Genomic DNA, 16,013 nt, shown 5'->3' on the forward strand with positions numbered 1-16,013 from the left:
TACGGCAACTAAGTGTAGTGTTGAATAATGATTGGAAAGGAGTGTCAGTGTCATCAACTCATCATCCTGAGATTTTCGTATCATCATGTATCATAGCGATCCATGAATGTTATATACTTACATTAGTACATAATGACTTTACACATCTTTAGTGCCATTTTTTAAAATTTATATCAAATAAAATTTTGTGTAATTGCTTTAAAAACAATCAAATATATTCAATAACAAAAAAGCTGATAGGGAAACAAATAATAATAGTCTCATAGATGGTTAGTCCATGTTGAAACTTGAATCTCCATGTTTATTTGAGGGGATGAATATAAAGAACAGAAAAATAAGTACTACTAGTTCTTTAAGAAAAATGAGAAGAATCACATGCATACTTAGCCTTAAATAAGTGAAATTTTTATTTGTTTTGGATAATGTAGAAAACATTATTTGATTTTAGCATTTTTGTTTTTATATTATTTGAGGAAGGACGATTGAAACCATGTTCTTTGAGCGTAAAATTTTGCATTAACTATTATTAAAGTGCAGTTTTAACCTTTTAATTGAGAAAAGAAAAAAAAAAGTGTATTAATGGGCAGTGGCCTGATCTTCAAATCTTTTATTTCTCTACCCAATTAAAGGGGCAGAGCCAAAGCAGTAATGGACTGCATTTTTGTCGTGTATCATCAGGACCCCATTACGCTTACGCAACGAGTGAAAAAAAAAAAAAAAAACCCTTCTTTCGCGCCCACACACACCATGACGCACCATGGCGCATCGTTTTGCTCAAATTCAGTTTCTTTCCCCATCAAATTTGCAGATTTTTGCTGCTTCCAATCGTTAGTGTCCTTTTCCTCCCCCAAAATATCATCATCAGACAAGCAGTTGCTCAATGAAACCTCCTTGAAGCTTCCTCTCTTGTTTACCACTCCAAGTAATTCAATTTGCCCTCGCTCCAACCCTTGGTTTCAACGCCTTCCCAACTCCCATCTCTTCATAGTATCCCATGCTTTGAAAATTAAAACCCTAGAACAAAAACCCTTTCAAGTTTCCTTTTTCTTTTATCTGATTTCCCTGTTAAACTTGAAAACCAAAATATGATAGAACCCAAACGCCTTCTTTTTGGGGCTGAAAAAAGCTCCAAATTTCATGGAGCGTTTCGTTCTATTTTTGCCTTGGTATTAGTTGCTTAACAATCATGAAAATGTTCTAAAAAAACTCTTTTTTAGTGAAACCCAGGATTTGGTTTGATCATCAGGTTAAAGTTATTCGCAGAAGAATTATAGAAACCAATGATAGTTGTGTCAAAGTTGATGACTCGGTTGCTAATAATTTGACAGATAGAAATCCCAAATTTGGCTTTGGATTGTTTGAACACGAGGACTATCCCGCCCGATGTGAGTACTTGATTGCCCACCCTGAGTGTATTTGTGGTGGATTTTGTTGGGATAGTTCGTATATGAATAAAAAATTTTACGTTATAGAATGAAATATTTTATATATAATATATGAAGGATTAAAAAATCTATTTAAGTTTTTATGTTTAAGTAGTATTTAATAAGTATGTATAGATTTTTTTATATGTTCTTGTAAGTTTTAAATGTGTCAAATTTCTTAACAATTAATATCAGAATCGAAATATTTGATTTGGATACAGTAAATATATATGATAAATATGCAAAAGTGAAACATCTAATAAGACGATATATCGAGTCAACCTGCAATGCAAGTTTAAGAGGTTACTAAGACCAATCTAATAAATAAGGTTGAATGCTGTGATCAGGCTTAAAGCGCATTAAAAGTGTGAAATTACTTAACTCAAAAAAAATATTGATAAGACTTACTAGAATAGAGGTAGAGCTTGATAAGAAGCAAAGTTGAGTGTTGTGATCAGACTTAAAACGCATTAGAGATGTGAGGATGTCTGGCTTAAAGAAATATTGATAAGATTTACTAAAGCTGAGTTGGGACTTAATGAAAATTTATAAGTGAATCGGAGAGATTGTTAGAATAATTCACGTATGAGTAAAAAATCTTACCTCTCCAAAAAATGAGATTGAGATATTATATATATATATATATATATTATATGAAAGACTTAAAAATCAAATAACTTAAACTTTTAAACTCAAATGATGTCCAACATATATATATAAACTTTCTTGTATGCTATCGTGAGTTTCAAGTGTGACAAATCTTCCAACAGTTTTTTCAGCTATGTCAAGTTATTGTATTGTAATAGTGAAAATTTTAGCTTTTTGGTATTTGCTGTAATGGTTGGTTACATTATTTTATTTATTGAGAAATACTGCGACGATTACATCTGTTGTTCTTTGGAAATGCTTTTGAATTTTTTGAAAATGTCACCAAATGTAGCTCGAGTTACTTTGTTGCTATTAAGAACGGAGATCCTGATCTTTTTGCCAGTATTGCTTGCTGCTTTTGCGGTCAGGATGCAGGTGAGGTAGGTATTAATAGAGTATTTGAGGAGCTATTTACGTTACTTGTGTGCTGCTTTTGTTAGTTGTGTTATTGGAATTATTTCTTTTTGCATAGTTGAGAGGAAGGTTCAGATTGATAGGAATTCCTTTGTCAGGGACATAGGTTTCTTTTTATTTAGTTTAGTATGGCTTTTTCTGTTTTAAACTGCTGGAGAGGTGACTGTTGGAACTGCGTTGCTTTTTGTTTTACTTTATGTGATTGTAGCAGTTTGCTCTTAATGAGATTGCTAGGATAAACATTCGGCTGTTTAAATTGGGCTAAGTAACACCATTGTACCTGTTAAATGGAATGCATTTTCTAATGGAGATGAAGAAAGGGATTCCACATATGCCTTACTGCTTGAATCTGGCTCGAAAAGTAATGTATCGTGTCTTGAAAATAGGTTACCTCACTAGATGTGGGCATCTCAGGTGGCAATTTATTCGAATGAGCCTGTAGACAATTCAAAATCTATACGGGGTTGAAATAATGAGGAAACCCTGAAAGATCAGTCTTCCTTTTCTTCTAAATTTTTTTCATTACTGGAGTTGCTGTTAACACTTCCTATAGTAGATTAAGAGAGATGGTCAAAGAGGTGTCCTATGGCTACTGCTACATTAGCACCGATTCTTCTGGCTTTTTGTGGAACACGCAAGATAATGCAACTCCGTCGAGTGAGGAAATTGTATACTTTATTGGTGTTACCTTTGGTGGTATACTTGGAGTTCCTGCGTATCTATACACCACATTTGATCATCCACCTCACCAGTTTTTGCTTTCATGGGTTTATAGAGTTTTTGTTTTTATAGTCTGGTTTTACATTATCGCAAATGAGCTCGTTGCTTTGTTGGTGGCATTAGGTGTGATCTTTGGGATCAACCCTTCAATCTTTGGTCTGACCATATTGGAATGGGGTAACTCAATAGGTGATTTAATGTCAAATGTTGCACTTGCAATGAATGATGGGTTAGTGTACAGATTGCCATGTCAGGATGCTATGCAGGCTATGTTCAACGACCTTGTTGGTTTGGAGATCTCATTGGCGCTTGATACTTGGTATAAGGTGTCAAGGACGTAGGGTCCAGCCCTGTTCCATTGGTTTTGACCATTTAAAAGCCGTGGGCTTTTTAACTTAACATGAAAAAAAAGCCCAACATATTAAAAGAGTTGTGGGGGTTGTTTTAAAGGTGAAAAGACTGGCGCCTTAAGCCAAAATTGAGAGAAAAAGAAAAGTAGAAAAGATAAAAGAAAAAAAAAAGAGTTGGTTGAAAGGAAGTCAATTCGTAATTTGATTAAATTAAAATTTTATCAACAGATTTATGATTTAGTGTTCTATATTCTGAACGATGGAGATTGTATTTTAAGCTCGCTAAGAACATATTCATTATGTATTTGTTAAGTCACTTATTTGATAAGATTTCTCTAATTATTTTTCTAGTTGTTGATTAGTTCTAGCTTTAGTTATAGAAAAACTTTATATATCCATTATTTGATAATGAAAATTTTTCTGATAGTTCATTATTTTTTTCTCTACATTGGAAGATAATTTATACTGCAAGGATTTGTATGAGTCAATATTTAATGATTCAACTAAGCTAATAGATATGAAAGATTAAAGCTGAAAGAAACTAGGTAGAAAGATGCTAGCTACAATTAGAAAATGTGTTGATATCAGTGTGTTCCATCATGTAGTGCATGAGATAGATGTCTATACCGTTTGAAAAAAAATTGACAATATTGTATGAGAGGAAAACAAACATGAATAAAATTATGCTTGTTAAAAAGCTAGTAAGTTTACAGAACATAGATGAACGATCGATTATAAAGCACTTGAGTGATTTTTAGGATATTTAATCGAATGACTACTATAGAGTTTAAGATGGATGATGAAATGAAGGCATTATTTCTTTTGGGTTTATTGCCAAATAGTTGAAATACTTTAGTTATGATTGTTTTTAATTCAACTCCTGATTATAATGTGACATTGGAGATGGTAAAAGATAGTATGCTTAATGAAAAAGTAAGGCGAAAAGATTTAGACCCTGAGAATCAAGCTCTTGTCGTAGAGAATAAGGGTAGAAACATTGACAGAGGTCAGAACTCAAAAAATTGTAGTAAGTCTAAATATAGATCTAAGTCCAGAGATAAAATAAAGTGCTTCCATTATGGTAATTCAGGTCATAAAGCAATACTACAAAATCTTGAAATAAGAGTAAAAAAATGAGAAAGGCAAGAGTTTAAATGATGACAATGTTGCAGCAGTGAATTCAAATAGTGATTAAATTACTTTGATTTGTATAAATGGTGATTGTAATCATGTAGGTGATCTCGCCATTGAGTGGATAATTGACACAGAAGCAGCATATCATTATGTTTCTAAGAGGAAGTTAAATTATAACTTACAAAGTAGGAGACTTTGGTTACACCAAGATGAAAAATAAGAGTGTGTTATAGATTGTTAAAATTGATGATATTGTTGTATAAACTAGTATAAGTTGCATGTTGACTTTGAAAAATGTCAAACACATTTTGGATACGAGAATAAATTTGCTTGTTAATAATGTCCTTGATAAGGAAAGATATGAGAGTCGATAAAAGAATGAGCAGTGAAAACTTTTCAAAGGATCTATGGTAGTTATAAAAAAAAAATTGTGCTACATAATGTCTAAGATATGAATGCAATTGAACGGTAATTAGATAAATGCCATTAAGTATGATGCTTTAACAAATATGTAGCACAAGAGGCTAGCACACATAAGTGAGAATAGGTTATAGAATTTGGTAAGACAGTCTCTTATTTCTTTAACTAAAGGTATATCTCTTGATTCATGTGATCATTGTTTGTATGACAAATATCATAAAAAAATTTTTCGTAAGCATTCTCAAAGAAAAGAAAACATATTGGAATTGTTTCACCCTGACGTATGTGGTTACATTGAGGTTAGGTTTGACAACCCAACCCAACCTCAGCAAGTTTCGACTCAATCAGACCTCATAGGGTCAAACTTTTTTTTTAAAAATCGAGTTCGAGTCAGGTCAAGTCAGATAATACTAAGAAAAAATCTAGGTTGAGTCAAGTTTGGGTTTTAGGCAAACCCGACCCGACCCGATATTATATAAAAAATATTTTTTAAATTATTTTATTTAATTATTTATTTATATATATTTATATAATTATCTATTTAAATATTTATATTTAAAAAATAATATTTTATTAATTTCGAGTCAGGTCAGGTCGAGTATAATTTATACAATATCGGATCAGATCGAGTTCGGGTATGAAAAAAATAAAAAAAATTTTGAGTCGAGTCGGGTTCGGGACGAGTAAAAACTCACTCTGACTCGACCCATTGTCAACCCTAATTGAGGTTGAGTCCTTGGGTGGTAGCAAGTATATTATTACTTTTATTGATGATGCTTCACGTAAGACTTAGGTGTATATATTGAAAAACAAAAGTCAGGTATTGCAGTAGTTTCAAAAATTTCATGTCATGATAAAAAAGACAATAGTGTGGCCCTTGAAATATATTTGAATTGATAATGGTAGAGAATATACATCTAAAGACTTTGAAGAATATTGTTCAAATAATGGGATTAGGCATGAGATAACAAAACTTGAAACACTGCAGCATAATGGTACAACTAAAATGATGAATTATACCATTATGAAAAAAGTCAGATGTATGTTGAGGATGACAAAATTATCAAGCCATTTTGAGGTGAAGCAGTCAACATAACTTGTTATTTACTTAATAAATCACTAAAGTTTCTTTGGGCTTTGATATTTCAGAAAGAGTGTGGACATAAAAAAATGCTTCATATTCTCACTTGAAAGTTTTTGGGTATAAAGCATTCATGCATATATAAAAAAAGCAAAGGTCAAAACTTGACAGTAAAACCACACAATGTGTGTTTATAGGATATGGTAATAAAAAATTTGACTATAGGGTATGAGATCCAATTAAAAGAAAGATAAAAGTAGAGATGTGGCCTTCTATGAAAGAGAAACTATAGCAAACCTTAAAAAAATAAGAAGATGATACAAGTTACTATTGAGTGTGATGTTTCAATAGCGACAGAAGTTCCATAAAAAAAAGTCACAAATGGTAAAAATAAGTAAAAGATAAAACTTGAAGATATGAATGAGCTAGCCACAGTTAATGATGAGCTAGAAGTAATTAGTTTTGAGCAAGAAAGTAATCTTCTCTACCTTAAAAGTGTTGAGTAAGGTGAATAGTCTTATCCAATAGAGAGTGTTGACTTGGGAGAGCTACTTTTAAAATTAAGTAATGTAGAGTCTCAGCCTAAGAGATCTATCATAGAGCATCGGCTATCCACTAGCTATTTAAGTTTAAATTTTATTTTAGTTATCAATAAAAAGAAGCTAGAGAGCTTCTAAGATATGCAGATTATTTCGAATAGAAAGCACTGGTTAAAAGTAATGAAAGAAAAAATGAAGTTATTATGAAAAAATAGTACATATAATCTTGTTAAACTTTTAAAAATGAGAAGGCCATTGAAGAATAAATAGGTGTTCAAGTTAAAAAAAGATGATGATAAACAAGTGAGGTACAAATCTTAATTGTTGGTGAAAGGTTTTTTTCAAAAACTCAACATCGATTTTGATAAGATATTCTCTCTAGTGGTGAAGATGAGTTTCATTCAAGTAGTATTGAGATTAGCAGTTAGTTTGAATCTTGAGCTTGAGCAACTTGATGTTAAGACTGCACTTTTGCATGGTAACTTGTAAAAGGATGTTTATATGGATCAACCTAAAGTTTTTGAAGTGAAAAGAAAAAGAGTACTTAGTTTGTAAACTGAAAAAAAGCTTATATGACTTAAAATAAGCTCCGTAATAGTGATATAAAAGGTTTGATTCTTTTAAAGTGAGCCACAACTATAAAAGAATGGTAGTGGATCCTTATGTGTATGTTAAAAAAATTTTGATAGTAACTTCATTATTCTTTTTTTAGATATTAATGATATGTTGATTATGGGACAAGATGTTGGTATGATTTGTAGGTTGAAAGAATAATTGTCTAAGTCCTTTGACATGAAAGATTTAGGCATAGTTATCAAAATTGAATTGAACCATCGGTCCAACCAATTGAACCAGTGAACCAGTGTTCAAAATCGGTTTGGTTCTATAATTAGACTAGTTTTACAATTAAATTACCTTAAACCGTTATGAACCAACGGTTTACATAATAAACTAATAACCCGAACGATTTTTTTTTTAACTAGATTGGTTTAATATCAACTAATAAGTTTAAGTAAAATAAGAAGAAAGCCCTTTAAGTATTCAAAATAATCTTATTAAGTCTTTATACTACTATTTCATCTAAATAAATCCCTCAACTCTTATTTTCTATAATTAAAGCCCTTATATCCTTATATTAATGATATATTAGCATATTTTGAGATATATAGGTAATAACATTGCAAAATAATTTACACGTGTAAAAAAAAGTAATTTTAAAAAAAATGATCTAATAAAAAATTTTATTAATTGATACTATAATTAAAATAATTATAAAAATAATAATACATAAAATTCATAAAAAAAATGAAATGTTAATAAAAATGATTAATTATTTGACCATGATAAAAAATAATTAATAAAAGAAAATGTACATATGAAAAATTAATAAAAAAAATCTACATTCATATAAAAATATAAAAATGATTTGAATTTCCATTTTACTAATTTTCATATAAAATTTCTTTTTATTAATTTTATATATAGATATTTCTTTTTTATTACATAAAGATTAATTATTATATATTAATAAATAATATTTATATTTTAATAAATATAAATAATTATTATTTATAATTATTTATTATATTTATTAAAATATAAATATTATTTCTAACTATTAAAATATAAAATATGATTTGAATAAAATATTAAGTAATTTCATTTCTAGCTAGTAATTAATTATTCTATGAATTTTATATTTTAAAATTCGTAGTTTATGATATATCTTAAATTTTATAGTTTTATGATTGAATTATTAAGCTATAACTTGAGTTAAAAGTTTGAATTTTAAAATTTTAAAATATTTATATTTTTAAAATATTTTTTATTGAACCGAAAATTGACCCGATTGACACAGTGGTTGAATCATTAACTTGGTGACCTAAAATCTTAAATAGTTTAATATCCAATTCGATTATGATATCTATAAATTTAGGTCCAATAAAGCAGATTCTCGATATGGATATTATATGGGATAAGATAGTTAAAAAGCTGTGGTTGTCACAGGAAAAGTATGTTGAACGGATGCTGAGTAGATTCAACATGTAATATACTAAATCAGTTAACAATTCACTTGCCAACAATTTTCATCTAAGTAAAAAATGTTGTTAAATGACTAAGGAAAAACAATTAACTATGTCTAATATTCCTTAGTCTTCTGCAGTATGTTCTTTGATGTATCTTATGATTTGCACAAAACTTGACATTGCTTATGCAATTGGTATAGTGCAGATTTTTTTATAATCCAAGAAAGATTCGCTAGGAATAAGTGAAATTGATTTTCAGATATTAAAAGGGCACCTTAAAAATATGCTTGAGTTGTGGAATTTCACAACTAATTCTAGAAGGGTTTACTGATGTTAAAATGGCAAGTGATATTGATGATAAAAAATCTACTTCAGGGTATTATTTTACTTTTATAAAAAGAGTTGTGTCTTGACAGTCGAAGTTGTAGAAGTGTATTATCTTGTCAACTACAGAAGTTAAGTATATTGCAGTACTCGAAGTAAGTAAAGAAATGCTTTGGATGAAATATTTTCTTCTTGAATTAGGGTTAAATAAAAAAGAGTATGTGATATTTTGTGATAGTCAGAGTACTTTAGATTTGAGTAAAAATATCATGTATTATACTAAAACAAAGCACATTGATATTAGGTATCACTAACTACGTTCGGTGATCGAGGAATAACAAATGTAGTTAAAAAAAGTTAATACTGATGAAAATGCAGTAAATATATTGACTAAAACACTTCCAAGAAAAAATCTTGAGCTCTGCAATAATTTGATCAGAATGGGTTCCTTAGCCAAGGTAAGTTCCAAATGAAACTACTATAGTGATGAATATCCTCCTAATAGGGTTGAAAGGAGAGATTGTTAGAGACGTGAGGTCCAACCTTATTCCTTTGGTTTTGACCATTCAAAGGCCACGAGCTTTTTCACTTAACATGAAAAAAGAGCCCCACATATTAAAATAGTTATGGGGGCTATTTTAAAGGAGAAAATAGTGGCGTCGCAAGCCAAAACCAAGAGGAAAAGAAAAGCAAGAAAAGATAAAGAGAAAAGGGAGACGGGAAAGTGAGTTGAATGAAAATCGATTTGTTGTTTGACAGAGTTGAAATTTTATCATCGGGTTTATAATTCAGTGTTCTACATTCTGAATGATGGATATTGAGTTTCAAGCTCTCTAGGAACAAATCTATAATGTATTTGTTGAGTCATCTATTTGATAAAATTTCTTCAATTATCACTTTAATTGTTGATTAGTTCTAGTCTTAACTAGAAGAGAACTTTGTATATTCATTATTTGATAGTAAATTTTTTTTAGTGGTTCGTAGTTTTTTCCTTTACACAAAAAGATTTTCTACATAAAATTTGATGTATTTTATTTTTCTTACATTATTAATTATTATTTTTATTATGAATTTATTATGATATATTATTTTTGCATTGATATATTTATCACTTCAGACCCGTCATAAGGGACGTGCTCCGCTCCATGCATAGTTCTCAAAGAGTGTAGCTTGTTTTGTACAACGGAATTTTTAGTTATAGGTCTAATTTGGTCCTTCATTGTGTTGCCCCGGAATGATATGCGCCCAAACAAGACACTGGGGGTTGGCCCAATAATGATCTATTTGACATTTCTCGTTGTTCGGGTGAGCACATCCATAGGTGTTTTATCAGTAGGTTTAGGTTGACAGAATTATGGCCTTGACTCTAGCGTAGCATCTTTAGTGATTTCTGAACCTGACAACAGAGTTCAGTCACCTGGTGGTTAGTGTATTCCCTTCCTAAGAGCAATGGTGTAGGAGGATAAGTTTTGCTTAGATTCTTGTATAGCATTGAGTTGGAATAGTTATGTAAATTGCACTTGCCATATCTACATTAGCAGCATGTAAAAATAATTGCAAAGCAGAATTTTAGTTAATCACACTACAAATTTCCTGTTACTTTAAAATAACGTTGTTAAGTATCTGTGGCCTCAGACCCGATTTAATTGTTCGTTACTGATTGCACTTGCTCACTTGTGTTGGCTTCTCTAGATGGCATTGAAAATTGTGATTCTTACTAGCCTTCTTTTTTACCCTACATGGTTTAAGTAACAATCATGGAATACATACCTTTAGTGTGATATTCAAATGTTGAACTTGCTTGATTTTGGCCTCTGCTATGTTTCTTTGTGATTATCCTTTCATTCTCTCCCCTTCTGTTATTCAACCTTGTGATTAACGAATTAGATGTAGTTTCTTGCTAACTGGGACGGATTCAAGTGGTGAGGTGAAGTGTTTATGAACATCTTTAAAAATTGAAAAATAAGAAAATTAAAAAAAAAAAAATCTTGAATACTTAAAAATATTTTCTATGCATACTAAAATTGAAAAACAAGAAAATTTTTTTAAAAAATTTCCCTTGATGCCCCTAAAATTTTCTTTGGGAAACATTTTTTATTAGTAAAATTGGTAAATTCTTTAACAACGTTTTGTATAAGTTATAAGTAGACATTTGAAAAAAAAAATCTTGAATCGGTTACAATTTCTATTACAGTGAATTGTTCACTATCTGCTCATTAGGTGAAAACAGAGGATGCATGTTTTCAGTTCTGAACTCATCGTAACCGCTTTTATTTTAAATGGCTGCTGGGTAGTTGATCTCTTATCCAAATCCAGTAACCATTTTCTCCATTTTAGGAAAATTAGAAATTGCTGCTCTTACTCTGATGCAGGTACTCTGCCTCACAACTGTACCAAGACTTGGAAAACTTGAGTTTACTCAGCTTCCCATTCCTTCATTTATCCTTTGTTTAAAACTTTTATTTTTTAAATTTAATAATCTAATTAATTTATACAATCAATAATGATATTCAATAAATTTTAAATTTAAATTGTAATAGTTATAACTTTTTTTTTCTTCAACTGAAACTAAAAAAAATCCTCTTTCTCAATCTTTTATTTCATGTATTAAGCTTCCATTTTGCATCCACAATTTAGGTCAAGCCTCTTTGTTCCTAAAGTTGTTACTTTGTTTCACAATTCACTATTTTTCAGTTCATACTTTCATCATTCCATTCAGAAAATGAAATTTGTCAAGTTGATATTTCCTAATATTTTTTTTTTGTTTGGATCATCAAAATTGGAATGAGAATTTAACCCCACAACTCAACTTGCTGTTTGCCCCACTCCTTATTTGACCATGCTTTGGTTTCCCTTGATACTACGCTTCGCCTTCGCCAAGCATATCCGATTAAGGGCATAATCGTAAATGAAAACTTAAAAGGGCAATCTAAATTTCCCTGACCAAACCAAACCGCTGCATCTGTCTGTCCCATACAAGAAAGAAGAAAAACTTTCCTCTTCTCTTCTTCCATCTCTTTTTTCCTGTCTTTGGATTCAATTTCAATCAACAAAATCCAAGATGATGCACATGACCTTATATTGGGGAAAAGACGTAACTCTCCTCATCGATTACTGGAAAACCGATTCATGGCTGAGTTACCTCCTCACTCTACTCGCTTGTTTCCTCTTCGCTTCCTTTTACCAGTACATGGAAGATCGGCGCCTCCGTTTCAGATCCATAGCTTTCTCCAACTCATCCCAGCCTTCCTCCAACGTAGCCGCCGATCCTCTCCTCCCCAAATACCGCTGCTCCTCTAAATTAGCGATGGCCGTGCTCTTCGGAATCAATTCGGCAATCGGATATCTCCTGATGTTGGCTATCATGTCGTTCAACGTAGGCGTTTTCTTGGCCATCGTTTTGGGACTTGCTGTTGGGTACTTGTTGTTTAGGTGCACCGATGAGGATACCGTGGTGGTCGAGAACGTATGCGCTTGCGCTTGACGCTATGTTTTTTAAAATTTTCTTTTACTTGTTAGTGTACTAGAATTTCCTGTACGTATCATCAATACTTTTTTTTTGTTGAATTATATGATTTTCTTTGCGCTTGTGAAATTAACTATTCGTCTTTTTAGTTTCTAAGATCTGGTTATATGAAATCCTTTGATTTTGTTGGGGAGATCTTCTTCTTTGGTTTTATTGTTTGACAAAATCAAGTTGCGTTTGATTGAAGGAAGCAAGGAAACTTGAGAATTAGCCATAATTTGCTTGCAGACTGTCATTTGGTTCTCAATGGTTGGTCTTTTCCTTTCATAATTTCCTTTTTTTTTTTTTTTGCAATTAAAGAGGAAACAGATTGAAAGAAAGATGAAGCCGAAATTCGGTAGTTGGCTTAATTGTGCAACTATTTGCATAAAGTATGACTGGTTGGTGAATCTGTAAAGCAAATATAATCCTTTCAAGTTAGATAGGAACAGGATTCTTTCATTAATTTATTATTTTTTTCCTTGTTAATGGAATTTCAAGTTAGTGCATTTTCTAATCTCTTGGCAAAATTGAAAAAGATGAAAAAGACAAATTCTAAGAATCTATGCTTTGTGTTTTTATGTGGTGGAAAAAAAAAAAGCCATTGCTGTCCAAATCCAATTTTATTATGGGCTTGATCCCTAATATAATCAGCAATGTCGGCTAAACTTGTTAGAAGGCCGCTCATATTTTCTTCCCGTTGGGTGCTCCTCTGATATTTCCTCAGCCATTGAATGAGATGTTGGTTAATCCTCGAGATTTTTTTTTTTTTTAATCTGTTTTGAACTTCTGGCCATGGTCTCTTCTCTAACTTAACTAGAATGTGAAGCAAACTTTATGCTGCCTGTAATTGTTTGAAGGCAAAATTAAGCTAATCGTCTTCTCGTTCTAGCCATTTTATTACATAGTTAAATCAACTATCTTTGTCAGTAGTCATAATTACTTAAAATTACAGCTTCTGATCATGAAACAAAAATGCATTAACTGAAATTTGCTTCTTAATTGATTCCCAATCTAGTTATACAAGTCTGAACGAATAAACAAAAATAAAGCATTACTACAGCATTATTTTATCCGTATATAGATGTAGAGCTTTAATTTTTGTGGTTATAAAAGGAAAACCTTCTTAGGCTTCCTCAGAACATTCAGCACCGGGTAGATTCACCATAAATGTAATCAAGAACAGCAATGACTCCTAAAATAAAAGCTTGATCGATTCCAGGTTTTACCGCTACATGATAAAGATCTTTACTTGCCATCAACTCGTCTACTTCCTTCTTTACTCCAATCTGTCATCAAATGAATTATGATTTAGAGCAAACTTGATACGATGTTAACATAGCTATTGGCCAACATTCTACGTATACATTTCTATTTTGATTAAAAGAGAACAGAAGGAAGCAAAGAAAATAAGTCTACTCTTTTGTCGAACAGGTGAGGTGGATATGAACTACCTGTGCAACAATGTTGCCTATGGAATCAATGATGCTGCAATTTCTATCAGGGAAATAACCTTTTATCTCAAAGTCCCACTCCTTGCTGCTTCCTTTCGGTTCAATGGAGATTCTGATGGCATTGGTCCTTGCTAAACATGAGCGGGGCTCCTTTAAAGTGAAAACCAACTTTTGTGATCCTTCATAGTCACAAGTGTAACCTTTCCATTTTTTATGTATGCTAAGGGCCTCCACCATTCCTCCCTGAAATATAAGAATCAACAACAAAATATAGGCTTGGCCCATAACAATAGAATTTGTGCTTTGTGGGTGCTTGTGCATGAATGCGCCAATACCTACTTAATAATTAAAAACACTACCCGCATAGACCTCTAAAAGAAAAAAAAAAAAAAACTATGATCAAATTAATGATAAATATAATATTCTTAATTAGTTAATGTAATGCGATATAGTTGGATACTTGGAGTACTCATCTCACCCACCTGCTTCCCTATTGTACAAACGTTACTTGATCCAATTGCCATCTCTATTGGAGACTATTTAAAGAAACAGTTATCCCTACGATGATCAATTACAATTCCATGTTATCCTGCTTTATCCTGTATAACATCATGTTCATTTTGTCTTTCCATCTAGCACATGATCAATTACAGTTATCCCTACGATGATCATTCATATGCACGCATGCATACAAGATGGATGCATTAAGAAATTAACATATTAATCAATACATGTTTCCAAATTGATCAGAACAACCCTGATCCGTCACCTTCACGTCATTCACCCTCATGTATATCACAAATCAGTTCATGGATACTATAATAACATCCTCTTATGTATGCATGCTTGCTTGGTAATTGTTATATATTTATGGTATGATTTATGATGATGATTAATTGTGAGCTTCTGATGCTCTAATGGGGAAAAAATAATATATTACCTTTCGACGTATGAGAAGCAAAGCATCCCCATTTCCATCTCTCAAAACAAGCTCCCCTTTAGTACCAAGAACCCCACAACCGTCAACCCTGAAAACAACCTTCTGGCTACAATCCGTGACCACGAAACCTCCTCCATTCACTACATGTGGCCTCCTTCTAACCACCAGCACTACCTGAGAAGAAGAACAGTACAACTTACTGATAACCGGCATTATACTGGCTTTTGCAGCCATCTCTTTCTATATCTCAAAGAAGAATTCTAAATTTCTGAGTTATGAACTTTCTTTGATTCTCTGATCTTTCTCAAGTCTGAGACAATCTATATTTATATAGATAAAATGTTGCGCATGAAGAAAGAAGTGATAGGGTAATTATAAGAAGAATAAAGGGTTTGAAAATTTTTTTTCTTATGTTGAAAGATTTGGCAAGTTATTTGACTATTGCTATACTTGGAACATGTAAGAATATGTAGTGCCAAACATTGAGAATTGTGAAGTTCGCTTGTTGAAGATGAGGATCACAACCTCACGCGACACTCTATGAGCCAATGATTTGAGAGCGTGGAGCATGTACGTTATATACTCCGCCTTCTCCACGTAGGATTCGTTGTTAAATATTGCATGTTTTTTTTCTTACTTAAGACTTAAGGTGAGGAAGATTTCAAAAAGGAGTTTTCGAGTCTTTTGAAAATTTGGCAGGTTGCCAGAAGGGGAATCTTGAATTATTGATAAAGAGGACTTTATGGAACCATTTTTCCTTAAGTAAAGGTATCTTCTTGAAGTTGATTTAGAATAAATCACTATAAAAATGCATGCAAGACTCATTGAGTATGATCTGATCTCCTTATTGAGTGTATAAAAACCTGTAAACGATGCTAATCAGCACACGTGGCTGGCTAAATGGGTTATTGTAGCCAATGGTTAGGTCATGGCTTTATAGCCACGAATTGTTCATTACTCCCTTGACTACAGCTTCATGAGAAAAGATTGCTAATGGCTGCTGACTTCAATTTGAGTTTTGTTGTAGAATTTT

At 31.8% G+C, this 16,013-nt stretch overlaps 1 protein-coding gene and 2 pseudogenes across 2 annotated transcripts; 2 read left to right on the top strand and 1 right to left on the bottom strand.

Annotated features, from left to right (window-relative positions):
* Positions 1-757: 757 nt before the first annotated feature.
* LOC111304163 (cation/calcium exchanger 4-like) lies at positions 758-11,034 on the top strand (annotated as a pseudogene).
* A 983-nt stretch (positions 11,035-12,017) lies between these two features.
* Positions 12,018-12,740, top strand: LOC111303051 (copper transporter 5 pseudogene; annotated as a pseudogene). Its single transcript, XR_016326603.1, has one exon. The product of XR_016326603.1 is annotated as a copper transporter 5 pseudogene (transcript).
* An 824-nt stretch (positions 12,741-13,564) lies between these two features.
* LOC111303050 (protein LURP-one-related 6-like) lies at positions 13,565-15,476 on the bottom strand. The gene is made up of 3 exons (XM_022899055.2): positions 14,981-15,476; positions 14,041-14,283; positions 13,565-13,875 (listed from the first exon to the last, which is right to left on the bottom strand). The coding sequence occupies exons 1-3, from the start codon at positions 15,212-15,214 to the stop codon at positions 13,732-13,734; spliced, it is 621 nt and encodes a 206-aa protein (XP_022754790.1). The 5' UTR covers positions 15,215-15,476; the 3' UTR covers positions 13,565-13,731.
* Between the last annotated feature and the right edge of the window lie 537 nt (positions 15,477-16,013).

The sequence above is a fragment of the Durio zibethinus genome, chromosome 13, assembly GCF_047325235.1.
Source record: "Durio zibethinus cultivar Kanyao isolate XHJ-2024 chromosome 13, ASM4732523v1, whole genome shotgun sequence".
Taxonomy (NCBI): Eukaryota; Viridiplantae; Streptophyta; class Magnoliopsida; order Malvales; family Malvaceae; genus Durio; species Durio zibethinus.